The 27,412-nt window shown below is 45.8% G+C and overlaps 1 protein-coding gene across 1 annotated transcript in view; it reads left to right on the top strand.

Moving 5' to 3' along the window:
• The window catches only part of ccdc85al (coiled-coil domain containing 85A, like), a gene marked incomplete at its 3' end in the record, with an annotated part of 54,640 nt that extends 31,010 nt beyond the window's left edge, over positions 1-23,630 (top strand). Inside the window, exon 4 of the mRNA XM_084319057.1 lies at positions 23,569-23,630. Within this exon, the coding sequence (XP_084175183.1) occupies positions 23,569-23,630 (62 nt within the window). The remainder of the gene's footprint in view (positions 1-23,568) is intronic.
• Between the last annotated feature and the right edge of the window lie 3,782 nt (positions 23,631-27,412).

The raw sequence follows: 27,412 nt of genomic DNA, 5'->3' as shown, positions 1-27,412 counted from the left end.
TCATTATTGGAATGGACCTCTGGTCCCTATGGCACACCAAATTATTGTGCCTAGAGTTTATACTAAACTTGGCAGTGTCCATGGGTCGATTTAAAGCACTGGTGAGTGACCACAATCTCTATTTGTTTTTTAATTGTGTTTTAAGTGTTTGTAGAATTTATTGATGATGATTATGCGATTGTAAAGACTCAATGACATTGAAAATGAGGGCTGCCGCTCGATGTAATTTCGAGTCTAAATAAGAATTGAATGATCGTTTCGGGGACTCTGAGAAGACTGTTGTTGTTAGACAATACTAAGTCCAGCATTCTACCACTGTCTATACTGTAGCTTAGGAGATAACAGTGGAGAAAGAGAAACCTGTGATCAGAATAGTCACTCTTATATATTATATAGCCTGTTATTTTGGGCTGACTTCTAGTGAATACAATGTAATTAAACTACGCCAATTTTTTCTGGGGACACCCTGGAATCCTCTCAGGGACCCCTCGCATAGCTGTTGTAGTCGAACATGAAGAAAATAATCGAGGACTGGAGAATGTCCTAGATGTTCTAGAATGTTATGGTGGAAGAGACAGGCTGACTTAAAGCCAAGGGATATTTCAAAAAAAAATCAGCAGTCGTACCTCTATCTAAAGTGATTTACAAGCTAGTGATCACTGCTGTCCCTGTCATCTGCTGTCAACACCACCATTCCTCCCAAGTGTCAGAAGTATGATATTTAGACTAGGTCCCCAAAATGAATGGAAGTGAATGTGGAGCTTGACACCTGGGGGGAATGGTGGAGTTGACAGTGGACGACAAGGACAGCAGTGGTCACTAGCTTACTTGTAGATAACTTTACATAGAGGTAAGACTGCTGAAACCTCTGCTGAGACCAGCTCCACTAAAGTGAAATATCCCTTTAAGTCACTATGGAGTAGCATGATGGACTGTTTGATTGTGTAGCTTTGAGTGTGGGCCTGGGTGCAATAGGTTGCAGCACAGGCTAAGTCCTTTGCAACAAAACTTTATAGGCTGTTTAGCATTTTAGCACTCCCATTATTTTCACATGCAGTTTTTCATAAACTGAAACGTTACTGCAGAGGGAGAGAGAGAGAGAGAGAGAGAGAGAGAGAGAGAGAGAGAGAGAGAGAGAGAGAGAGAGAGGTGCATTATCACTTTTACATCTCTGTGTGAAGGGGATACTGTTACAGCTCATCTGCATACAGAACACGTCCAGAGGTTCCTTTCTATATTAGAGTAGGAGAGTAGACTAGATTGACTGGAAATTGTTATACATGAGTTTTGAGATTTCGATATCCATCCCAGAATAGTAAAAAATAAACAGTTGAATGTAAGTACAACATGGATACAAATGAGCTACCGAAGTAAATGGCATTCACAGTAGAGCTGTGAATCTTCACTGGCCTCACGATTCGATTCGATTACGATTCAGCTGTCCTGTCCACCATTCGATTCGATTCTACGATGCATCTCGATGCAGCTCAATAATATATTAAATCCTCAATTTTATAATCTATATCACTGCACATGACAACTTTTTCATCAATTAATACAAGCAGTCAGATAAATTAACTTTTATTTAGAAAGTTCTTAAATCGGAATGTCAAAATAAATGTCTTTACTAGTGTTGCATGATACAGATACTAGAAAGGTATCTCGATACCCAGCTGTTAAAAACGGTTCAATACTCTTTTTATTAGTATCAGTATTAGTATCAATACTTTTAGAATAGCCTGATGCTGTATTTTCTATGAGTTGAGTGGATGCATGACCAGGGCACTAGCTTTAATAATACAATAATAATAATAATAATAATAATAATAATAATAATAATAATAATAATAATAATAATAATAATAATAATAATAATAATAATAATAATAATAATAATAATAATAATAATAATAATAATAATAATAATGTATTTGATTTGTACGGCGTTTTATAGTTGTTGAGCAAATCCCAAAGTGCTACATTGTAAAATAATATAAAAGCTAGCAAGAGAGTGGGGCGGTACGTGGTGCAGTGGGCAAGGCGCTCACCATGAATACTGGAGACGCTGGGTTCGCCTGTTCGAGCCCAGCGCTCCACATTGCTTTCAGTTTAGCTGGTCGTCTGTACTAATACACATTGGCAGTATTAGGGGGTGGGAAACTGATGGGTGGGGATCGGGCGTTGTGGACAGCGACTCCTACAGGTCGGTTGGTGCAACTGCGCAGTAGAATCAGGAAGCGATGGGGGCGGCGCCCCTCCAAAGCGCAGACCCCTGACCCTGACGCTGAAAGATCGCGCGGCGCAGGTGAAAAGATGCAACTGCTGTTACCTCGAGTATCGGAGGGGACTCGTGCTATGTATGACTTAGTCCACATTGCAGCCGGCTTGTGGGAGGCAAGAAACAGCGTTCGAGACAGGGGAGGGTTGAATTAGATGATACGAAATTGGGATGGGAGAAAAATTGAAAATGAGAGAAAAAGTGGATAAAAAAAAAAAGCTAGCAAGAGAGTAAATTCTTTTATTTTAATTTTAATAATCGATTATGTTCTGTCACTGCATCGATGCAGAATCTTCCACGTCCGCATCGCGATGCATCTTAGAATGGAGAAATGTCCACACCTCTAATTCACAGTGTAATGGAGTCAATTCCAACACAGTCCAGCCATCAGCAACACAATACCGGTACCAGAGTGACATCACGCGATTCCCTCCGTAGCTTTGCCCGTTCTGTGCATGTACAGTAGCCACAAAATGGTCACGCTATCATGCTATTTTGAGCAGATGTTCGCCCTGCGACGTTGCCTATCACAGCATTGACTGTAGCTGCCTAAGGGACATCTAACCAAGCAGTCCAAGCCTGCCGGAGGCAGCCTGACTGCCTGACTTCCTGAAAGACTGACTGACCGCTAGCTAAACAGAAGGTCACTGATCTTCAATGCATCTCAACAGACTCCCCCCTCCCAGCCAGCCTGAATAATTTATGTGGCAGATTTTTAGGAGATCTGAGAGACTGGCCATGTGAAATTACCTTGCATTGATCCTGTAAGCCGAGAGAGAGTGAGAGAGAGCTAGAGTGAGAGCGAGAGAGAGTGAGAGAGAGAGAAAGAGAGAGAGAAAGAGAGAGAAAGAGAGGGGGGGCAGATAGAGAGATGCATAGATCACAGAAACAGGATTGTGAGACGAGGAGCCCAGAGGAGGGGAGACAGGGTGACATATTCATTTGACTGATTCAGACGTCAATAGTGTCATTAACAACTTGATTATGTATTTCTGACACATGGATACAATCAATCATTCCCAAATCTATAAATCTACAAATCTATCGGTTATAAACCTCTCTTTTAAGTTTATTCCAGTGATTTCGAACATACAACGATTTTATGGCGATTTCCGTTTGAATAATAATAAGGTTATGACTCCTTTCTGTGGAGTTTAAGATTATGAGTTACGTAAAGTTTATAATTAGCGTTGAGCTGTGGAGGGACATAATGGCTACAGTTTGGGAAAGGAGCAGCCTCTTCCCTCCCAGGCCAATCTAACACATCTCTCTTTGTGGAGGGGAAATTAAGACCCTTTTCTTCAGAGCGCCAGAGCGCAGGGGTGGAGAACTTTAGGGGGAGTTAAGCCCCACATCATTCTTCAATAATCACATTATCTCTCTCTATATTTATATATATTATATATATTATACTCTCTCCCTCTGCCTCTCTGAACCACCCCCCCCCCCCACACACACACAACCTCCCTTCCCCCCTCTCCATCTCAACCTCTTAAAAATCCAATTCTCCTTTTTTTAACACCCTTTAACCAAATCACCAACATTCTTCCAAGTGTCTGGTCTCCCCACTTCGACTCGCTCTCCTCCACAGAGGTCACGGCCGGGCAGCTGGTTGGAATACTGATGTATGGCCATTCCATCAGCCCTTAATTGAGTTTGGTTTAAGGGGGATTTTCTGGATGTTGACACTGTGGCTGTGGGGACCACCGGATTGGCCTTTTTCAGACAAAGGCCGACGTTGAGAATCTTGTGACCCGAGGTGAGCGATTGTTGACCTTGAGACAGCGAATCCAAGAGGAGAAGATAATTGTTCCCAATCTCCTGCTCAGGAGAGCCGTGTAGAGTGGTATTTAAGCCATCGGTGTTGTGTTGACTCTATCTTCCCCCTCTCAAATGTCATAATAACCACCTAGACCGGCTATATCAACGGCACACTTAACACAAGTCCGTATGTGTGTGTGTGCATGCACATGTGTGTGTGTGCGTGACTGGATGATCGTGTGTTTACCCTTCTCTCCTCCATAAGTCCATGAGCCCCTCCTTTAGCTGTGAAATCAATTCCATTCCACACACCCTGACCTCCACATAAGAATCTCCCCTGCCGGCTCTATTAAAGAGTTTTCATATCGCTCTGCAGTCTTTCCTCGCCCACCCCCACCCCCCTGCTCCACGCTAAGATAAACAGAACAGAGGGAAGGGGTGGGGACTGTAGTAAAGCACGCTAGAGGAATCTCTCACCGAACTCGACGGTCATGGGAGTGCCATGAATGTTTAATGCGGACGTTAGTGTTGCCGAGGCCAGGAAATGTGCTGAAAACGTGGTTATGGAGGTGCGGGGAGGAAACAATTGGAGGAGAGTAAGAAGGGAAGAGGGGAGTAGCAGTGTGTGTGTGTGTGTGTGTGTGTGTGTGTGTGTGTGTGTGTGTGTGTGTGTGTGTGTGTGTGTGTGTGTGTGTGTGTGTGTGTGTGTGTGTGTGTGTGTGTGTGTGTGTGTGTGTGTGTGTGTGTGTGTGTGTGTGTGTGTGTGTGTGTGTGTGTGTGTGTGTGTGTGTGTGTGTGTGTGTGGAGGAGGGGGTAAAATAGTTTTTTTGAAGGTTAAAAATAGGGAAAGGTTTAGGTGTTCTCTGTGCACACTACTGAACAAAACCCTGCTCGTTGCTGGAACTGTGTGAACAATTATTATAAAGTCCTGTCGGGGAATGTTTTGGAACGCCTACTTCAGGCACTGAGAGCAGTTAGGTCCTCTGGTGTAGAGATCAGTTAGGTCCTCTGGTGTAGAGAGTAGTTAGGTCCTCTGGTGTTCAGAGTGTAGTTAGGCTCTCTGGTGTAGAGAGTAGTTAGGCCCTCTTGTGTAGAGTGTAGTTAGGCCCTCTGGTGTAGAGAGTAGTTAGGTCCTCTGGTGTAGAGAGTAGTTAGGTCCTCTGGTGTAGAGAGTAGTTAGGTCCTCTGGTGTTCAGAGTAGTTAGGCCCTCTGGTGTAGAGAGTAGTTAGGTCCTCTGGTGTTCAGAGTAGTTAGGTCCTCTGGTGTAGAGAGTAGTTAGGTCCTCTGGTGTTCAGAGTAGTTAGGCCCTCTGGTGTAGAGAGTAGTTAGGTCCTCTGGTGTTCAGAGTAGTTAGGTCCTCTGGTGTAGAGAGTAGTTAGGTCCTCTGGTGTTCAGAGTAGTTAGGTCCTCTGGTGTAGAGAGTAGTTAGGCCCTCTGGTGTTCAGAGTAGTTAGGCCCTCTGGTGTAGAGAGTAGTTAGGTCCTCTGGTGTAGAGAGTAGTTAGGCCCTCTGGTGTAGAGAGCAGTTAGGTCCTCTGGTGTAGAGAGTAGTTAGGTCCTCTGGTGTAGAGAGTAGTTAGGTCCTCTGGTGTAGAGAGTAGTTAGGTCCTCTGGTGTAGAGAGTAGTTAGGTCCTCTGGTGTAGAGAGTAGTTAGGTCCTCTGGTGTAGAGAGTAGTTAGGTCCTCTGGTGTAGAGAGTAGTTAGGTCCTCTGGTGTAGAGAGTAGTTAGGTCCTCTGGTGTAGAGAGCAGTTAGGCCCTCTGGTGTAGAGAGTGGTTAGGTCCTCTGGTGTAGAGAGTAGTTAGACCCTCTGGTGTAGAGAGTAGTTAGGCCCTCTGGTGTAGAGAGTAGTTAGACCCTCTGGTGTAGAGAGCAGTTAGGCCCTCTGGTGTAGAGAGTAGTTAGGTCCTCTGGTGTAGAGAGTTAGGTCCTCTGGTGTAGAGAGTAGTTAGGTCCTCTGGTGTAGAGAGTAGTTAGGTCCTCTGGTGTAGAGAGTAGTTAGACCCTCTGGTGTAGAGAGTAGTTAGGTCCTCTGGTGTAGAGAGCAGTTAGGTCCTCTGGTGTAGAGAGTAGTTAGACCCTCTGGTGTAGAGTGTAGTTAGGCCCTCTGGTGTTCAGAGTAGTTAGACCCTCTGGTGTAGAGAGTAGTTAGGCCCTCTGGTGTAGAGAGTAGTTAGACCCTCTGGTGTAGAGAGCAGTTAGGCCCTCTGGTGTAGAGAGTAGTTAGACCCTCTGGTGTAGAGAGTAGTTAGGTCCTCTGGTGTAGAGAGTAGTTAGGTCCTCTGGTGTAGAGAGTAGTTAGGCCCTCTGGTGTAGAGAGTAGTTAGGTCCTCTGGTGTAGAGAGTAGTTAGGTCCTCTGGTGTAGAGAGTAGTTAGGTCCTCTGGTGTTCAGAGCAGTTAGGTCCTCTGGTGTAGAGAGTAGTTAGACCCTCTGGTGTAGAGAGTAGTTAGGTCCTCTGGTGTAGAGAGTAGTTAGGCCCTCTGGTGTAGAGAGTAGTTAGGTCCTCTGGTGTAGAGAGTAGTTAGGCCCTCTGGTGTTCAGAGTGGTTAGGTCCTCTAGTGTTCAGAGCGGTTAGGTCCTCTAGTGTTCAGAGTGGTTAGGTCCTCTGGTGTTCAGAGTAGTTAGGTCCTCTGGTGTTCAGAGTGGTTAGGTCCTCTAGTGTTCAGAGTAGTTAGGTCCTCTGGTGTTCAGAGTAGTTAGGTCCTCTGGTGTTCAGAGTGGTTAGGTCCTCTAGTGTTCAGAGTAGTTAGGTCCTCTGGTGTTCAGAGCGGTTAGGTCCTCTAGTGTTCAGAGCGGTTAGGTCCTCTAGTGTTCAGAGTAGTTAGGTCCTCTAGTGTTCAGAGCGGTTAGGTCCTCTAGTGTTCAGAGCGGTTAGGTCCTCTGGTGTTCAGAGTAGTTAGGTCCTCTGGTGTTCAGAGTGGTTAGGTCCTCTAGTGTTCAGAGTAGTTAGGTCCTCTGGTGTTCAGAGTGGTTAGGTCCTCTAGTGTTCAGAGTGGTTAGGTCCTCTGGTGTTCAGAGTGGTTAGGTCCTCTAGTGTTCAGAGTGGTTAGGTCCTCTGGTGTTCAGAGTAGTTAGGCCCTCTAGTGTTCAGAGTAGTTAGGTCCTCTCTAGTGTTCAGAGTGGTTAGGCCCTCTAGTGTTCAGAGTAGTTAGGTCCTCTCTAGTGTTCAGAGTGGTTAGGTCCTCTGGTGTTCAGAGTGGTTAGGTCCTCTGGTGTTCAGAGTGGTTAGGTCCTCTGGTGTTCAGAGTGGTTAGGTCCTCTGGTGTTCAGAGTGGTTAGGTCCTCTAGTGTTCAGAGTGGTTAGGTCCTCTGGTGTTCAGAGTGGTTAGGTCCTCTGGTGTTCAGAGTGGTTAGGCCCTCTAGTGTTCAGAGTGGTTAGGTCCTCTAGTGTTCAGAGTAGTTAGGTCCTCTAGTGTTCAGAGTAGTTAGGTCCTCTAGTGTTCAGAGTAGTTAGGCCCTCTAGTGTTCAGAGTGGTTAGGTCCTCTGGTGTTCAGAGTGGTTAGGTCCTCTAGTGTTCAGAGTGGTTAGGCCCTCTAGTGTTCAGAGTGGTTAGGTCCTCTGGTGTTCAGAGTGGTTAGGTCCTCTAGTGTTCAGAGTAGTTAGGTCCTCTAGTGTTCAGAGTGGTTAGGCCCTCTAGTGTTCAGAGTGGTTAGGTCCTCTGGTGTTCAGAGTGGTTATGCCCTCTAGTGTTCAGAGTGGTTAGGTCCTCTGGTGTTCAGAGTGGTTAGGTCCTCTGGTGTTCAGAGTGGTTAGGTCCTCTAGTGTTCAGAGTGGTTAGGTCCTCTGGTGTTCAGAGTGGTTAGGTCCTCTGGTGTTCAGAGTGGTTAGGTCCTCTGGTGTTCAGAGTGGTTAGGTCCTCTAGTGTTCAGAGTGGTTAGGTCCTCTGGTGTTCAGAGTGGTTAGGTCCTCTAGTGTTCAGAGTGGTTAGGTCCTCTGGTGTTCAGAGTGGTTAGGTCCTCTAGTGTTCAGAGTGGTTAGGTCCTCTAGTGTTCAGAGTGGTTAGGTCCTCTAGTGTTCAGAGTGGTTAGGCCCTCTAGTGTTCAGAGTGGTTAGGCCCTCTGGTGTTCAGAGTGGTTAGGCCCTCTAGTGTTCAGAGTGGTTAGGTCCTCTAGTGTTCAGAGTGGTTAGGCCCTCTAGTGTTCAGAGTGGTTATGCCCTCTAGTGTTCAGAGTGGTTATGCCCTCTAGTGTTCAGAGTGGTTAGGTCCTCTAGTGTTCAGAGTGGTTAGGTCCTCTAGTGTTCAGAGTGGTTAGGTCCTCTGGTGTTCAGAGTAGTTAGGTCCTCTGGTGTAGAGACTAGTTAGGCCCTCTGGTGTAGAGAGTAGTTAGACCCTCTGGTGTAGAGAGTAGTTAGGCCCTCTGGTGTAGAGAGTAGTTAGGTCCTCTGGTGTAGAGAGTAGTTAGGTCCTCTGGTGTAGAGAGTAGTTAGGTCCTCTGGTGTAGAGAGTAGTTAGGTCCTCTGGTGTAGAGAGTAGTTAGGTCCTCTGGTGTAGAGAGTAGTTAGACCCTCTGGTGTAGAGAGTAGTTAGGTCCTCTGGTGTTCAGAGTAGTTAGGTCCTCTGGTGTAGAGAGTAGTTAGGTCCTCTGGTGTAGAGAGTAGTTAGGCCCTCTGGTGTAGAGAGTAGTTAGGTCCTCTGGTGTAGAGAGTAGTTAGGTCCTCTGGTGTAGAGAGTAGTTAGGTCCTCTGGTGTAGAGAGTAGTTAGACCCTCTGGTGTAGAGAGTAGTTCGGCCCTCTGGTGTAGAGAGTAGTTAGGTCCTCTGGTGTAGAGAGTAGTTAGGTCCTCTGGTGTAGAGAGTAGTTAGGTCCTCTGGTGTAGAGAGTAGTTAGGTCCTCTGGTGTAGAGAGTAGTTAGGTCCTCTGGTGTAGAGAGTAGTTAGGTCCTCTGGTGTAGAGAGTAGTTAGACCCTCTGGTGTAGAGAGTAGTTAGGTCCTCTGGTGTAGAGAGTAGTTAGGCCCTCTGGTGTTCAGAGTAGTTAGGTCCTCTGGTGTAGAGAGTAGTTAGGTCCTCTGGTGTAGAGAGTAGTTAGGCCCTCTGGTGTTCAGAGTAGTTAGGTCCTCTGGTGTTCAGAGTAGTTAGGTCCTCTGGTGTTCAGAGTGGTTAGGCCCTCTAGTGTTCAGAGCGGTTAGGTCCTCTAGTGTTCAGAGTAGTTAGGTCCTCTGGTGTTCAGAGTGGTTAGGCCCTCTAGTGTTCAGAGTAGTTAGGTCCTCTAGTGTTCAGAGTGGTTAGGTCCTCTAGTGTTCAGAGCGGTTAGGTCCTCTGGTGTTCAGAGTGGTTAGGTCCTCTAGTGTTCAGAGTGGTTAGGTCCTCTAGTGTTCAGAGTGGTTAGGTCCTCTGGTGTTCAGAGTAGTTAGGTCCTCTGGTGTTCAGAGTGGTTAGGTCCTCTAGTGTTCAGAGTAGTTAGGTCCTCTGGTGTTCAGAGTGGTTAGGTCCTCTAGTGTTCAGAGTAGTTAGGTCCTCTCTAGTGTTCAGAGTAGTTAGGTCCTCTAGTGTTCAGAGTGGTTAGGTCCTCTAGTGTTCAGAGTGGTTAGGTCCTCTGGTGTTCAGAGTGGTTAGGCCCTCTAGTGTTCAGAGTGGTTAGGCCCTCTAGTGTTCAGAGTGGTTAGGTCCTCTAGTGTTCAGAGTGGTTAGGCCCTCTAGTGTTCAGAGTGGTTAGGTCCTCTAGTGTTCAGAGTGGTTAGGTTCTCTGGTGTTCAGAGTGGTTAGGTCCTCTAGTGTTCAGAGTGGTTAGGCCCTCTAGTGTTCAGAGTGGTTAGGTCCTCTGGTGTTCAGAGTGGTTAGGTCCTCTAGTGTTCAGAGTGGTTAGGTCCTCTAGTGTTCAGAGTGGTTAGGCCCTCTAGTGTTCAGAGTGGTTAGGTCCTCTGGTGTTCAGAGTGGTTAGGTCCTCTAGTGTTCAGAGTAGTTAGGTCCTCTAGTGTTCAGAGTGGTTAGGTCCTCTAGTGTTCAGAGTGGTTAGGTCCTCTAGTGTTCAGAGTGGTTAGGTCCTCTAGTGTTCAGAGTGGTTAGGTCCTCTAGTGTTCAGAGTGGTTAGGTCCTCTGGTGTTCAGAGTGGTTAGGCCCTCTAGTGTTCAGAGTGGTTAGGCCCTCTAGTGTTCAGAGTGGTTAGGCCCTCTAGTGTTCAGAGTGGTTAGGCCCTCTAGTGTTCAGAGTGGTTAGGCCCTCTAGTGTTCAGAGTGGTTAGGCCCTCTAGTGTTCAGAGTGGTTAGGCCCTCTAGTGTTCAGAGTGGTTAGGCCCTCTGGTGTTCAGAGTGGTTAGGTCCTCTAGTGTTCAGAGTGGTTAGGCCCTCTGGTGTTCAGAGTGGTTAGGCCCTCTAGTGTTCAGAGTGGTTAGGTCCTCTAGTGTTCAGAGTGGTTAGGCCCTCTGGTGTTCAGAGTGGTTAGGTCCTCTAGTGTTCAGAGTGGTTAGGCCCTCTAGTGTTCAGAGTGGTTAGGTCCTCTAGTGTTCAGAGTGGTTAGGTCCTCTAGTGTTCAGAGTGGTTAGGCCCTCTGGTGTTCAGAGTGGTTAGGTCCTCTAGTGTTCAGAGTGGTTAGGCCCTCTAGTGTTCAGAGTGGTTAGGCCCTCTAGTGTTCAGAGTGGTTAGGCCCTCTAGTGTTCAGAGTGGTTAGGCCCTCTGGTGTTCAGAGTGGTTAGGTCCTCTAGTGTTCAGAGTGGTTAGGCCCTCTGGTGTTCAGAGTGGTTAGGCCCTCTAGTGTTCAGAGTGGTTAGGTCCTCTAGTGTTCAGAGTGGTTAGGCCCTCTGGTGTTCAGAGTGGTTAGGTCCTCTAGTGTTCAGAGTGGTTAGGCCCTCTAGTGTTCAGAGTGGTTAGGTCCTCTAGTGTTCAGAGTGGTTAGGTCCTCTAGTGTTCAGAGTGGTTAGGCCCTCTGGTGTTCAGAGTGGTTAGGTCCTCTAGTGTTCAGAGTGGTTAGGCCCTCTAGTGTTCAGAGTAGTTAGGCCCTCTAGTGTTCAGAGTGGTTAGGTCCTCTAGTGTTCAGAGTAGTTAGGTCCTCTAGTGTTCAGAGTAGTTAGGCCCTCTAGTGTTCAGAGTGGTTAGGTCCTCTAGTGTTCAGAGTAGTTAGGTCCTCTAGTGTTCAGAGTGGTTAGGTCCTCTAGTGTTCAGAGTGGTTAGGTCCTCTAGTGTTCAGAGTGGTTAGGTCCTCTAGTGTTCAGAGTGGTTAGGTCCTCTAGTGTTCAGAGTAGTTAGGTCCTCTAGTGTTGAGAGCGGTTAGGTCCTCTGGTGTTCAGAGTGGTTAGGTCCTCTAGTGTTCAGAGTGGTTAGGTCCTCTGGTGTTCAGAGTGGTTAGGTCCTCTAGCGTTCAGAGTAGTTAGGTCCTCTAGTGTTCAGAGTGGTTAGGCCCTCTGGTGTTCAGAGTAGTTAGGTTCTCTAGTGTTCAGAGCGGTTAGGTCCTCTAGTGTTGAGAGCGGTTAGGTCCTCTAGTGTTCAGAGTGGTTAGGTCCTCTAGTGTTCAGAGTGGTTAGGTCCTCTAGTGTTCAGAGTGGTTAGGCCCTCTGGTGTTCAGAGTAGTTAGGTTCTCTAGTGTTCAGAGTGGTTAGGTCCTCTAGTGTTGAGAGCGGTTAGGTCCTCTAGTGTTCAGAGTGGTTAGGTCCTCTAGTGTTCAGAGTGGTTAGGTCCTCTGGTGTTCAGAGTGGTTAGGTCCTCTAGCGTTCAGAGTAGTTAGGTCCTCTAGTGTTCAGAGTGGTTAGGTCCTCTAGTGTTCAGAGTGGTTAGGTCCTCTAGTGTTCAGAGTGGTTAGGCCCTCTAGTGTTCAGAGTGGTTAGGTCCTCTAGTGTTCAGAGTGGCTAGGTCCTCTAGTGTTCAGAGTGGTTAGGTCCTCTAGTGTTGAGAGCGGTTAGGTCCTCTAGTGTTCAGAGTGGTTAGGTCCTCTAGTGTTCAGAGTGGTTAGGCCCTCTAGTGTTCTGAGTAGTTAGGTCCTCTAGTGTTCAGAGCGGTTAGGTCCTCTAGTGTTGAGAGCGGTTAGGTCCTCTAGTGTTCAGAGTGGTTAGGTCCTCTAGTGTTCAGAGTGGTTAGGTCCTCTAGTGTTCAGAGTAGTTAGGCCCTCTAGTGTTCAGAGTGGTTAGGCCCTCTAGTGTTCAGAGTGGTTAGGCCCTCTAGTGTTCAGAGTGGTTATGTCCTCTGGTGTTCAGAGTGGTTAGGTCCTCTAGTGTTCAGAGTGGTTAGGTCCTCTAGTGTTCAGAGTGGTTAGGTCCTCTAGTGTTGAGAGTAGTTAGGTCCTCTAGTGTTCAGAGTGGTTAGGTCCTCTAGTGTTCAGAGTAGTTAGGTCCTCTAGTGTTCAGAGTGGTTAGGTCATCTAGTGTTCAGAGTGGTTAGGCCCTCTGGTGTTCAGAGTGGTTAGGTCCTCTAGTGTTCAGAGCGGTTAGGTCCTCTAGTGTTCAGAGTGGTTAGGCCCTCTAGTGTTCAGAGTAGTTAGGTCCTCTAGTGTTGAGAGCGGTTAGGTCCTCTAGTGTTCAGAGTGGTTAGATCCTCTAGTGTTCAGAGTGGTTAGGTCCTCTAGTGTTCAGAGTGGTTAGGTCCTCTAGTGTTCAGAGTGGTTAGGTCCTCTAGTGTTCAGAGTGGTTAGGTCCTCTAGTGTTCAGAGTGGTTAGGTCCTCTAGCGTTCAGAGTAGTTAGGTCCTCTAGTGTTCAGAGTGGTTAGGCCCTCTGGTGTTCAGAGTGGTTAGGCCCTCTGGTGTTCAGAGTGGTTAGGTCCTCTAGTGTTCAGAGTGGTTAGGCCCTCTGGTGTTCAGAGTGGTTAGGTCCTCTAGTGTTCAGAGTGGTTATGCCCTCTAGTGTTCAGAGTGGTTATGCCCTCTGGTGTTCAGAGTGGTTATGCCCTCTGGTGTTCAGAGTAGTTAGGTCCTCTGGTGTTCAGAGTGGTTAGGTCCTCTAGTGTTCAGAGTGGTTAGGTCCTCTAGTGTTCAGAGTGGTTAGGTCCTCTGGTGTTCAGAGTGGTTAGGCCCTCTGGTGTTCAGAGTGGTTAGGTCCTCTAGTGTTCAGAGTGGTTAGGTCATCTGGTGTTCAGAGTAGTTAGGTCCTCTAGTGTTCAGAGTGGTTAGGCCCTCTAGTGTTCAGAGTGGTTAGGTCCTCTAGTGTTCAGAGTGGTTAGGCCCTCTAGTGTTCAGAGTGGTTAGGTCCTCTAGTGTTCAGAGTGGTTAGGTCCTCTGGTGTTCAGAGTGGTTAGGTCCTCTAGTGTTCAGAGTGGTTAGGTCCTCTAGTGTTCAGAGTGGTTAGGCCCTCTAGTGTTCAGAGTGGTTAGGCCCTCTAGTGTTCAGAGTGGTTAGGCCCTCTAGTGTTCAGAGTGGTTAGGTCCTCTAGTGTTCAGAGTGGTTAGGCCCTCTGGTGTTCAGAGTGGTTAGGCCCTCTAGTGTTCAGAGTGGTTAGGTCCTCTAGTGTTCAGAGTGGTTAGGTCGTCTAGTGTTCAGAGTGGTTAGGCCCTCTGGTGTTCAGAGTGGTTAGGCCCTCTAGTGTTCAGAGTGCTTAGGCCCTCTGGTGTTCAGAGTGGTTAGGCCCTCTAGTGTTCAGAGTGGTTAGGTCCTCTAGTGTTCAGAGTGGTTAGGCCCTCTGGTGTTCAGAGTGGTTAGGTCCTCTAGTGTTCAGAGTAGTTAGGTCCTCTAGTATTCAGAGTGGTTAGGTCCTCTAGTGTTCAGAGTGGTTAGGCCCTCTGGTGTTCAGAGTAGTTAGGTCCTCTAGTGTTCAGAGTGGTTAGGTCCTCTAGTGTTCAGAGTGGTTAGGTCCTCTAGTGTTCAGAGTAGTTAGGTCCTCTAGTGTTCAGAGTGGTTAGGTCCTCTAGTGTTCAGAGTGGTTAGGTCCTCTAGTGTTCAGAGTGGTTAGGCCCTCTGGTGTTCAGAGTGGTTAGGCCCTCTGGTGTTCAGAGTGGTTAGGCCCTCTAGTGTTGAGAGCGGTTAGGTCCTCTAGTGTTCAGAGTGGTTAGGTCCTCTAGTGTTCAGAGTAGTTAGGTCCTCTAGTGTTCAGAGTGGTTAGGTCCTCTAGTGTTCAGAGTGGTTAGGTCCTCTAGTGTTCAGAGTGGTTAGGCCCTCTGGTGTTCAGAGTGGTTAGGCCCTCTGGTGTTCAGAGTGGTTAGGCCCTCTAGTGTTCAGAGTGGTTAGGTCCTCTAGTGTTCAGAGTGGTTAGGTCCTCTAGTGTTCAGAGTGGTTAGGCCCTCTAGTGTTCAGAGTGGTTAGGTCCTCTAGTGTTCAGAGTGGTTAGGTCCTCTAGTGTTCAGAGTGGTTAGGTCCTCTAGTGTTCAGAGTGGTTAGGCCCTCTAGTGTTCAGAGTAGTTAGGTCCTCTAGTGTTGAGAGCGGTTAGGTCCTCTAGTGTTCAGAGTGGTTAGGTCCTCTAGTGTTCAGAGTGGTTAGGTCCTCTAGTGTTCAGAGTGGTTAGGCCCTCTAGTGTTCAGAGTGGTTAGGTCCTCTAGTGTTCAGAGTGGTTAGGTCCTCTAGTGTTCAGAGTAGTTAGGTCCTCTAGTGTTGAGAGCGGTTAGGTCCTCTAGTGTTGAGAGCGGTTAGGTCCTCTAGTGTTGAGAGCGGTTAGGTCCTCTAGTGTTCAGAGTGGTTAGGTCCTCTAGTGTTCAGAGTGGTTAGGTCCTCTGGTGTTCAGAGTGGTTAGGTCCTCTAGTGTTCAGAGTGGTTAGGTCCTCTAGTGTTCAGAGTGGTTAGGTCCTCTAGTGTTCAGAGTGGTTAGGTCCTCTAGTGTTCAGAGTAGTTAGGTCCTCTAGTGTTGAGAGCGGTTAGGTCCTCTAGTGTTCAGAGTGGTTAGGCCCTCTAGTGTTCAGAGTGGTTAGGTCCTCTAGTGTTCAGAGTGGTTAGGTCCTCTAGTGTTCAGAGTGGTTAGGTCCTCTAGTGTTCAGAGTGGTTAGGTCCTCTAGTGTTCAGAGTAGTTAGGTCCTCTAGTGTTGAGAGCGGTTAGGTCCTCTAGTGTTCAGAGTAGTTAGGCCCTCTAGTGTTCAGAGTGGTTAGGCCCTCTAGTGTTGAGAGCGGTTAGGTCCTCTAGTGTTCAGAGTAGTTAGGTCCTCTGGTGTTGAGAGCGGTTAGGTCCTCTGGTGTTCAGAGTGGTTAGGTCCTCTGGTGTTCAGAGTGGTTAGGTCCTCTAGTGTTCAGAGTGGTTAGGTCCTCTGGTGTTCAGAGTGGTTAGGTCCTCTAGCGTTCAGAGTAGTTAGGTCCTCTAGTGTTCAGAGTAGTTAGGTCCTCTAGTGTTCAGAGTGGTTAGGTCCTCTAGTGTTCAGAGTGGTTAGGTCCTCTAGTGTTCAGAGTGGTTAGGTCCTCTAGTGTTCAGAGTAGTTAGGTCCTCTAGTGTTGAGAGCGGTTAGGTCCTCTAGTGTTCAGAGTAGTTAGGCCCTCTAGTGTTCAGAGTGGTTAGGCCCTCTAGTGTTGAGAGCGGTTAGGTCCTCTAGTGTTCAGAGTAGTTAGGTCCTCTGGTGTTGAGAGCGGTTAGGTCCTCTGGTGTTCAGAGTGGTTAGGTCCTCTGGTGTTCAGAGTGGTTAGGTCCTCTAGTGTTCAGAGTGGTTAGGTCCTCTGGTGTTCAGAGTGGTTAGGTCCTCTAGCGTTCAGAGTAGTTAGGTCCTCTAGTGTTCAGAGTAGTTAGGTCCTCTAGTGTTCAGAGTAGTTAGGTCCTCTAGTGTTCAGAGTGGTTAGGCCCTCTAGTGTTCAGAGTGGTTAGGTCCTCTAGTGTTCAGAGTGGTTAGGTCCTCTAGTGTTCAGAGTGGTTAGGTCCTCTAGTGTTCAGAGTGGTTAGGTCCTCTGGTGTTCAGAGTAGTTAGGTCCTCTAGTGTTCAGAGTGGTTAGGTCCTCTAGTGTTCAGAGTAGTTAGGCCCTCTAGTGTTCAGAGTGGTTAGGCCCTCTAGTGTTCAGAGTGGTTAGGTCCTCTGGTGTTCAGAGTGGTTAGGTCCTCTAGTGTTCAGAGTGGTTAGGTCCTCTAGTGTTCAGAGTGGTTAGGTCCTCTAGTGTTCAGAGTGGTTAGGTCCTCTAGTGTTCAGAGTAGTTAGGTCCTCTAGTGTTGAGAGCGGTTAGGTCCTCTAGTGTTCAGAGTAGTTAGGCCCTCTAGTGTTCAGAGTGGTTAGGTCCTCTAGTGTTCAGAGTAGTTAGGTCCTCTAGTGTTGAGAGCGGTTAGGTCCTCTAGTGTTCAGAGTGGTTAGGTCCTCTAGTGTTCAGAGTGGTTAGGTCATCTGGTGTTCAGAGTAGTTAGGTCCTCTAGTGTTCAGAGTGGTTAGGCCCTCTAGTGTTCAGAGTGGTTAGGTCCTCTAGTGTTCAGAGTGGTTAGGTCCTCTGGTGTTCAGAGTGGTTAGGCCCTCTGGTGTTCAGAGTGGTTAGGCCCTCTAGTGTTCAGAGTGGTTAGGTCCTCTAGTGTTGAGAGCGGTTAGGCCCTCTGGTGTTCAGAGTGGTTAGGTCCTCTAGTGTTCAGAGTGGTTAGGCCCTCTAGTGTTCAGAGTGGTTAGGTCCTCTGGTGTTCAGAGTGGTTAGGCCCTCTGGTGTTCAGAGTGGTTAGGTCCTCTGGTGTTCAGAGTAGTTAGGTCCTCTAGTGTTCAGAGTGGTTAGGTCCTCTGGTGTTCAGAGTGGTTAGGCCCTCTAGTGTTCAGAGTGGTTAGGCCCTCTAGTGTTCAGAGTGGTTAGGCCCTCTAGTGTTCAGAGTGGTTAGGTCCTCTAGTGTTCAGAGTGGTTAGGTCCTCTAGTGTTCAGAGTGGTTAGGCCCTCTAGTGTTCAGAGTGGTTAGGCCCTCTGGTGTTCAGAGTGGTTAGGTCCTCTAGTGTTCAGAGTGGTTAGGTCCTCTAGTGTTCAGAGTGGCTAGGTCCTCTAGTGTTCAGAGTGGTTAGGTCCTCTAGTGTTCAGAGTAGTTAGGCCTAGGGATGACGTTTTTCTGCCCCCGATTGAGTATCTGCCAAGTCCCGATCCAATATTTACATTTTCCTAGATAATAATAGAAGCACAGTGCACACTTCCAGTATACAGTATTAAAGTTAGTAAAACCATTTCAATGTAGTAGGTAAGATATGCTTGGTAATTGAATAGTTCTGCTTAACACTTTGGTTGCCTAAGGTTAAATTAATGATATACCATAGATTGCCAGCGCTATTTGTCTATGGAGAAAGTCCCCTTCTTTGCAGGGCTATAACTTTTTAAATTATATTGCTACATTGCCATTATTAGGGCCCATTCAAAGTCCTATATGTATTGTTCATTGTGTAGCAACGTTAAACTTTTTCATTCACATATTCATAGTAAAGTATGGTCTAATGTATAAGTATGTTTTCATCTCTTTCTGCAGCTTTCTCCAGAACGTGATATATAGCCCCAAATGCATTATATTGATGATGAAATACAGTTTGATGGCAATCAGCGCGATATAAAAAATTCCAACTAGACGTACTTCTAGAAGTTACTACACGTCATCTGATGTTGACCGGATGGGCGAGGGGGCGTTTATAATTCCGTGGGCAGCGTTATACCAATCATCTAATGTGGGTCAAATGTTGATAATGTCAGTTATTATCGAAGACGGTAACGTTACACGCTGAAACTCACCCCAGTCTCCGCGCGCCGTTGGGCGATCATCGTCGAGTAGACATTTTATCATTATGGGATATATTATTACCCGGTCCATCTCCAGCTTGTATAATGGTATATACGTCCAAATCATGTTGTTTATCGAGTTATTGGCAATCGATCGCTATGTAGTGTGACGAGCTAGAGTGCGGGAACCTATACCGAGTGCCCGGAAGTAATATGGCCGACCAGCAAAACCTCTACTGCGCTTCCTGTTAAGCGGTTGCGCCGATCGGCCACCAGATGGCGCTCCTGAACCGCCAGAGAGCTCAGTGGGTCCTGCTGGTGGATCTCAGGCCAGCGGAGGGACATTATGAATCCGATCGCAGATTTTTGAAATATTGATATAGGGACGCTGTACAGCGTCCCCCGGCAACTTTAGCATGGCCAGGAAAGACGTCTAAAGACCGGTCCCGGCACTCAAAGTGTTAAAGAAAATCTACATTTTCCCTTAATGGTTTTCATTTATCATTTAACAAAAAAGGATCTGAATTTGGTTCAGTTTGAATTTGAATCTAAATATATCTGTATCGGGACATCCCTAGTCAGGCCCTCTGGTGTTGTGAACGGTCTGAAGGCCAACACATCACCAATAAATATGCAGAAAGTAAGATGTTCTCTTTGTTTTGATGTCATTCTTCGAACATGGCAGAATGTAAACATGGCCCACTAACCACTCTCTAAGCATTCTGTGATGGGCCTGTAGATCAAGGGCCTGTGGAGGATCACCACCAGTCACTGGGTAGTGGCAGGCGTTTCACACTCATCATGAACCTCTCGCTCACCAAGACCACGTGGCCACGTTTAATAATAATAGTCTTATCTGGTTTGCCACCTGAAACGGATCCAATTGAATTAGCGATGCATGCGGGGGAGGGGGTGGGGGGGGGGGGGGTGTATTTCAACTCACGAGTACGTTTAAACCAACAAGCTATGGGCCCTTTTCACACAGGACATTTGGACATGTCATAGATAGATGGGTTAACACAGCTGTAACTAATAACCTTGATATGATATGATCAATTTAGACGTGCCAGTGGCCCTGGTACAGTGCATGTCGGCTCACATATGGCTCACTGGCACACCTACATGGAACAGACATATCACAGCTGTGATTACCCATCTATGACACGCCAAAATGTCTGCTGTGAAAAAGGGGCCTATTACTTCAACCTTGCTGATAAGTCCTATAGTAAATTTTGGGATAGCCAAGTTTAGAACAAAAACAAGCATCATTCCAAAGAGAATAACCTGTATGTGATGATAGACCCCCAGAGGCGGTGACAGAGACAAGTAGGAGCATGTCTTCACTTGTCAGGATGGATGAACTCTGGATGAATGTGTTGTCTGATCTCTCACACCTTAGGCTAAAGGACCTAGCTCTCTCTCTCTCTCTTTATCTGTCTCCCTCTCTCTTTCTCTCTCTCTCTCTCTCTCTCTTTTTATCTGTCTCTCTCTCTCTTTCTCTCTCTCCATTTCTCTCTCTCCGTTTCTCTCTCCGTTTCTCTCTCTGTTTCTCTCTCTCTCTTAACTGTCTCTCTTTCTGTAACACCCTCTTCTCTTACCCTTCATCATTTTAGTTTTGATCAGTGTGTGTATGTGTGTGTGTGTGTGTGTGTGTGTGTGTGTGTGTGTGTGTGTGTGTGTGTGTGTGTGTGTGTGTGTGTGTGTGTGTGTGTGTGTGTGTGTGTGTGTGTGTGTGTGTGTGTGTGTGTGTGTGTGTGTGTGTGTGTGTGTGTGACGTGCATGCCTGCCTGTGTGTCTGTATGATTCAGTCAGACTGAACGTGGCTGCAGCTGTGGTAATAATAATAATAAATAATAATACATTGGATTTTAAGAGAGAAGCGCCTTTCTCAGACTCAAGGACACTGTACAGGTGAAAAAGAAAAATTTGAAAAGAAAATGAAAAATTATGAATATATGTGTATAGTAACAACAGGAAAAAACAAATAAGATAAAAAAAAAGGAAGCAAGGTGCTGTCCAATTGGATGAAGTGGTTGAAATTAACAAACAAAAAACAGAAAACAGAACAAAAACAGACAAACAACTAAACAAAACAACGGAATCTGTGGCTTAAAAGAAAAGAGTCAGGGGTGGGCTACTTGGGAGCGGGGCCGTTGCGTGAAGGCAAGTGTGAACAGATGGGTTTTTAGGTTGGTTTTGAAGAGGTTGATGGTGTCAGAGCCTCGGGTGGAGGGGGAGAGGGAGTTCCACAGCCTGGGGGCAGCTACAGCGAAAGCTCGGTCTCCCAGTGTGGAACGCCTGGTGCGGGGGATGGTGAGGAGGTCGGAGTTGGAGGAGCGGAGGCCTCGTGCTGGAGTGTAGGGGTGGAGTAGGTTGGTCAGGTAGGAAGGGGCCGACCCGTGCAGGGATTTGTAGGTGAGGAGGAGGATCTTGTAGGGGATTCGGTGTCTGTCAGCAAACAGCTGAGCTATTGTGAAGCTGTGAGTGGATTCATACAACACTGCACTGACCTGATGCTGTTGCTAAGTGCTCTATCTGCTCTACATGGCTCATCTCCACTGAAACAAGGGGACCAGTCCAGGGCTTAAAGGGGAACATCGCCCAAATGAAGAATTCAAATAATGTTATGTCCATGGCCTAAGGAAGTTCAATCAATATTTGTGAACATGAGCTACACTCTTCTAAAACCGCAAACCAGAGAAGTAAGAATCAAACGTGTGATTGTGATGTCATCATCAGGTATAAAGTCTGGAGCTGCTCCATAGACGATGGATGGGAGATTTTGTGGACCCACAGAACGTTTGTTTTATTTAGTATATCCAAATTAGCTTTATTCAAGAGTAGTAGTCTCAGTTCTGAAGGTGAAAATGTACACATACTCAGAACATTTCCCTGGGTGCTCTCAGTATCATAACATCTTTCCCAATGCATTGTCTATGGAGCAGCTTCAAACTTTATACTTGATGAATGATGACATCGTCACAAACAGAGAACAAACTTAACTTTTTGACTTACCAGCCATTTGGCTGGTAGATTTTTAAAAGTACCAGCCGGGCAGATTTTTTACTAGCCAAAAATTATAAATAGCTTTTTAGTATATCGCCATGTGTTATTATTACATATAATACTCTCATATGCTATTTTCAATTAATATCATAAACAACATAAGGAATATTAGCATAATTTTGAGTGGACTGAAGGAATGAGTCAGCGTTAATAGTTTTAAATGCAAATAATTTATTGAAACATAGAAGTGGGGTCGGGACACACACACACACACTGTGTTTCAACTCACCACCCCCGCATCATATTGTAGTCTGTCTTCAAACTTCCACTCCTCTCGATTTTTTTTTATATTTGAATATCAACATTATCTGTCCATCCTCAGTAATCCTCAGTTTACTATAATATACTCCTGTCCTGAGTCCTGACTAGTGACTCCGTCGTCTTTCCAAACGCACGCACACACACACACACACAGGGAAGGGGAGAGTGCCCCCCCCCCCCCCCATTTCCCTTTCCTCAGTGCTGTTCACTGTGGCTCTGCCTCGTCTGATCATCAGGATTAGCTTGTTAGCTTACGTTAACGTTGTAGTGATTGGTACATAAACGTTCATTTCGGGCGATGTGGGCATAAAGGAATGGCGACGGTGCAAAGCATGTAGCTGCATTGGACTCGTTGTGAGAAGAAAAAAAACATCACAGACTTATTTCGCGTCTGTAGGCGCACTGCTGTGTTAACGCTGCTGTGTTGACGCTGCTGCTCTGTTTTCAAGAAAGTGAAACACTGAGTGGGCGGATATCATATGACTCGCGGAGTTGCTAGAGGGTTTTTCAAAATAAGAGTATCATATGAACCTGAACGTTGCTAGCTGCCGGAGCCCAGATATTATGACTGGAGCTGCGCTTGGGGCGGCAATGAGACCCACACAGGATTTTCAAAATAAGAGTATCGATATGAACTACACGCCAGCTGGCGGGCAGACTATTATTTTTAGCCGCCAGACGGTAAATCTACACGCATTTCGCGAATGGCGTCTACTTATTTTGTTCCCTGATCACAAATGTGAGGTTTAGCTCTCTAGTACATATAGCTGGTTATGGACTGGGGTGACTTTTATTGAAAAGTCACTACAGTAGTGACATCAAGGACAAGAACAAGTTACAGGTTGAAAAAACCCTCAGCTCTGAACTCGGCAGAATCTGCACCTGGCTCGCTGATAACAAACTATCATTACACCTGGGTAAAACAGAGTCCATTCTCTGCGGATCAAATAACAAACTCAGCAAGACCGACGGCTTCTCAGTTACAGTGGGTGTCAATATTGTCACAAGGAAAGATGAAATTACATACCTAGGTTCCATCCTAGAGGCAAATCTTTCCTGTGACAAAATGGCATCCAAGGTAATAAAAAAAGTCAACCAACGAACTAGATTCTTGTACCGGATCTCCTCTCTGGTAAACAAGAATACCCTGAAGACTCTGGCAGGAGCACTCATTCAAGGGTACTACGACTATGCTTGCACCTCATGGTACCAAAGCACCTCAAAGGCGCTAAAAACAAGATTACAAACATCACAAAACTAACTGGTCAGACTTCTACTTGACCTTACCCCTAGAACCCACCTCACCCCTGCCCACTTTGACAACCTAGGATGGCTTAGAGTAGACGACAGAGTACAGCAACTTGCAATGGGCCTGGTCTACAAGATACACTATACGACCAAGGTACCCATGTACATGTCAAAATACTTCCCAAAGGTCAGTGAATACCACGACCACAACACCAGAGGAAGCTCAACAAATCATGTTAAACCCAGATTCGGCTCAAACAAGGGACTAAACACGTTTAGCAATTATATTATAATCAATGTGGAACGCCCTACCCAAACCTGTAAAGGAATGTGAATCCATACCCACATTCAAAACCGCTCTTAAAGAGCACCTACGGGAGGCTGCAATTCGAAACTGGCCACCGTAAATGTCCAAACCCCCCCACCCTCACCACCTCCTAATAGACAGTCTCCTCCCCACCGCATGTATATATTCTCTCCCCACCGTACGTATATTTCTCTCCCACCCACCCACCCCCTCCTAATGTACAGTCTCCTCCCCACCGTATGTATATATTCTCTCCCCACCGTATGTATATTTCTCTCCCACCCACCCACCCCCTCCTAATGTACAGTCCCCTCCCCATCATATGTATATACTCTGTCAGGATCTATGGGTAACAGTACTGTATATTTGAATATCGTACATGTCACAAATGTAACAGTACTAAATACCTGTATGTCATGTATGTCCCTATGCCATGAATGTCATGTATGTTGTGTATGTCATAAATGTCACTATGAATTGAAATTTTTTTTACTTCTAATTTTACTATGTTATTTTATTTCATACTTATCTTGTCTTGCACAGTCTCTGGAGCGTAACAGTAAGAAGCATTTTGTATAAAAGTATTCTGTACTTCTGTATGACAAATATTAAAGAAACTTGAACTTGAAATGGGGGACCCTGATGTAAACAAGACAAACGTCTTTCTCTGGTCTGCATCCCCTTAACAATTGTGTGTATTGAGCCATACTGTATTGTACCCATTCTGCAATCTGTTAAATAAAGTTTTCATTCATTCATTCATTCATTCAAGGTGTGCGTTAGGAACTGGAGGCTACTGTATACAGACTACAATCGTATATCAAGTCTTTTCAAATCACGTCAAATAAACAGTACACAAACGATGAGAAATCATATTCACATCAATCTCTCTTTCTCTCTTTCTTTTTTTACCCACTAAATAATGTCAATAGCAAATCACCATAGGGTGATAAGATCTGGAGATATGTTTTATTCATGAGTCACTTTGACGCCAAAGCATCAAATTACATTCTTGACAAATGACAAGTTGAAAAGCGACAGTTGAAACTCACCCCCTCCTCTCTCTCTCTCTCTCTCTCTCTCTCTCTCTCTCTCTCTCTCTCTCTCTCTCTCTCTCTCTCTCTCTCTCTCTCTCTCTCTCTCTCCTTCTCTCTCTCTCTCTCTCAGCTTTGATATCAGCGGGCTGCTGCACCAACAACTGTAGAAACGTCAAGCTATGGGACAGGTAAGAATAATTCGATACGTCCTTCTCTTGGTCACGTGCTTCCTTTGCATTAATTATTTCCTTTGAAGGAACGACAACAACAGGCGACGGAGGATTCCACTGGATTCCAGACTGTAGTTTAAAATGACACCTAATACCCAGGAATATAGTAGGATGTCACATCATGGATACATTAGCGATGGACCCTGTGATGTTTATTAATGAGGATGGGACAATATGCTTGTCTCACGATTATGGTTAGTTACACACTATGGGGTTCACAGCGTGTATCACTGTACATAATAATACTGTATATAAATTAGATTAGCATATTTATTCCAGTAGATTCGTTGTACAGTATATATTCCATATAATCACTTGTCACACTGTATACTGTTGTGCACTTTACTCTTACCTTGCACTCTGGTTTGATGCCCACTTATTTTTTTCGTTGTACTGTACTTATAGTAATATAATATAATCAAATCTAATGATTCGATACAACCAAATACTTTGCTGGGAAAGTGATGATTTCAGTGCAACCTATCCCAGGGTTGTCCGATGTACAGTATGATGACAGTATGCGTGCAAAGGTGGTGATTGTGGCCTCTCTGCTGCTCTCAGTCAGAGAGCTTGTAAAAAGTGTGAGCCATCTAAATGTGTGATTCCTACTACTGCAGAATACAATTTAGTTTTAGAAGATGTTTTCTGTCCCACAATACATATTTTAGTTTTTGTATCGTGACATATTGAATTGTCCCATCACTATTTAATAGCATGACTCATGAAATCAACTGTCGCATATCGTCCATAAAATGTTTTCACCACGTCTTCCATCTGCTGTATACGTCCATTTTATCATAATTATTAATATTATCATATAAATAGGCATGTCACAATCAACTGACTGAATCAAGTAAATCGATTACACATTTCATTGGTGGCAGTTGAAAGTGTCTCGTCTGATGGAAATCCAAAAGAAAAATTATAATTTTATTCATAAGCAATATGCAAGTACTTAACTTAAATGAAAATGGTTGATTCTATGTTATTCTTTGGGGAATTAAAATGAATAATTTAGATGCACCATTCAATCAATAAAATAATGGCTGGATGAATCAATTACTTAATTAACTCTTACAATTCCCACAAACTCCAATGACTTCATAATGAGCACATTGTACAAGTGAGTTCTTCCCGAGTGTGTCATTGGAAGGTCAGCCTGTCACTCATGGGCAGAGTGACTGTAGATGAGCGATGTGTTTGCGTCTGTGGGGCGGCCCAGGTGTAAGCACAGTGGGTTTACACAGAGACTACGGAGAGTTAGAAGGTGACCCTGGCCTGGCCATTCCCTGCCCGCAGCCCTGCATCTCCAATCAGGGCCCGTGGGAGGGAGATAGGGGGTGGGGGTGGTTCTGTTAATATTTAATGTCCCTGAGACAAGACATACCCCTCCCTAGAGAATTTTAGTTGTGTCCCCCCTGGCCAATCCCCCCTGCCTGTGTGTGTGTGTCTCTCTCTCTCTCTCTCTCTCTCTCTCTCTCTCTCTCTCTCTCTCTCTCTCTCTCTCTCTCTCTCTCTCTCTCTCTCTCTCTCTCCTCTCTCTCTCTCTCTCTCTCTCTCTCTCTCTCTCTCTCTCTCTCTCTCTCTTTCTCAACAGGGCAGACTACAATTTGCATTTGTTAGCCATCCTAGTGATCTCGACAATCACTTCATGCCAACGCCAGCCATGTAAACGCTGAAAGACTCACACTGATTGTTGTACTTTTTTTCTCTTTGCGCCCAGCTCAACACAGATAGGGACGGCAACTTAGTCATGAGTCATGCTTTGCCGTTTTATATAGGGACACTAGGGACATGTCCCTACCATAGCAGAGTGAAAACTGTACTTTTAGTATTACAGTATAATTCACAACATTGCGGTTGTGCAAAACAGAGCCTTCTTATAAGTTGACTGACTGTACTCAGAGTTGTATCAATGATAATAGATTGTCTGCTAAAGGCAAACTAACTGTAAACTGTATATGTTAGTTTCACCGAAGCTTTAGTGCTTCAGTCAAAGCTAGCTAGTTCAGGAGGTTAATTAAAGAAAGTCATCAGAGCATCTGATGCTCTTTGTAGCTCAAAAACGTTGATGCTCAAAGTATGTATGTTCAAATTAATGCAAAAAAAGAATTATCCTTGTGCACTATGTGCACTCACATATTAACTCATTCAACGCCAGTCACGAGTATAGTGGGGTTAACTAGCCAGCCAACCGCTCAGCGCCAATCACGAGTATAGTCCTGTTTTAATCGTTATTTATTTTATTAGCTATATCCATTCATTTTCATCCATCCAGCCTGATGTTATCATTGGGAATGGGTCTGAGCTCGCAAAAGGGCAAATACCGCTGCCTACGCCTTCCAGCAGGTATTGCACTCTATTAGAAATGGTGTAGTTTCTTTTCAGGGCCGATCTGAGCCGTGCGGGCAGGGTTTAATTACTCAGACGAGGCAGGCCTTTACATAGCCCGCCCGTTCATGTGTAACGCTCGGTAATGTGGACGGACCTCCAGGAGCAGTATTTGGAATGGCGATCAGATATTGGATTATTTCATTTGCATTACATCAGATACCAGGTAAGGACTCTATATATAAAATCTTGCGTTGATCTGATATTTCTTTCTACCCCGATCGTGGCTGTCTGTGTGTGTGTGTGTGTGTGTGTGTGTGTGTGTGTGGCTGTGTGGCTGTGTGCCGTTCAGTGGGAGGAGGTGTGGGGGAGCGCCGCGTTCCAGGGCCCTTTTCATTCTTGAAAAATTACAACGTGTTTAGTGTATTCCACTAAAGGGCTATTATCGCGTCTTTTCCTGGGATTACTAAGAATCACCTATCACCTAAACTATACTCATATTCAAAACGGTATAAATGGAAATGTACAGATGAAAAAACTATCTGTTTTGTGCATGTTGACTGGAAGCAACTCACTGACAGTCGACGGGTGTATTAGACCCATAGCTTAATATAAGATATATTTTAAGCACTCGCAAGTGAACAAAGCGCCCCATTGACTTGACAGCACTGGCGTAATAGCGCCCTCTGGCGCCCCGACCCGTGGCGCAGAATGAGTTAAGTGTCCCTACCCAATCTTAAATCAAAACTACGCCCATGCATACAGTAGTCTATGATAGTCCCTCCCTGCACACCGCGGGGGTAACAATCTGAAGATGTTTTTCTCAGTATTGCCTTTTGTGTCTTTGTAGGGCAGAACTCTTGGCACCCTGGCATCTCTAGTCTGTACCATCTACTCTCGTATCCCATATTCTCTCTCTAGTACAAAAATATCTTTGACTCAGGTAAGGGGAAAAAAAGGAAATTGTAGTGTATGTCAGTAAATGATTTGTGGGTTCCCATAAAACAACACGGTTCTGCTAACAATTCAGACAGAGGTGAGGGCCCCAAGGCCGGCCCGCCCTCTCCCCTGTGAGACAGACAGAGCCTGGAACAAGAAGATCTGTCGCTGATAGGCTACAGCTACACAGTACACACACAACACACACACACACACACACACACACACACACACACACACACACACACACACACACACACACACACACACACACATACACACACACACACACAGTGGTCTGCTGGCATGAAGACATCTTCCTCCCCAGAGCTCTGTGTCTCTCTCTCTCTCTCTCTCTCTCTCTCTCTCTCTCTCTCTCTCTCTCTCTCTCTCTCTCTCTCTCTCTCTCTCTCTCTCTCTGTTCCAAACTCTTCATGGGGAGTTTTGGTTGTATCTTTCTTTCTCTCCATCTCT

This window comes from Notolepis coatsorum (assembly GCF_963971535.1).
Source record: "Notolepis coatsorum genome assembly, chromosome: 7".
NCBI classification, from domain to species: domain Eukaryota; kingdom Metazoa; phylum Chordata; class Actinopteri; order Aulopiformes; family Paralepididae; genus Notolepis; species Notolepis coatsorum.
Note: the sequence above shows the minus strand (reverse complement) of the source record. Positions and strands in the feature narration are given on the sequence as shown.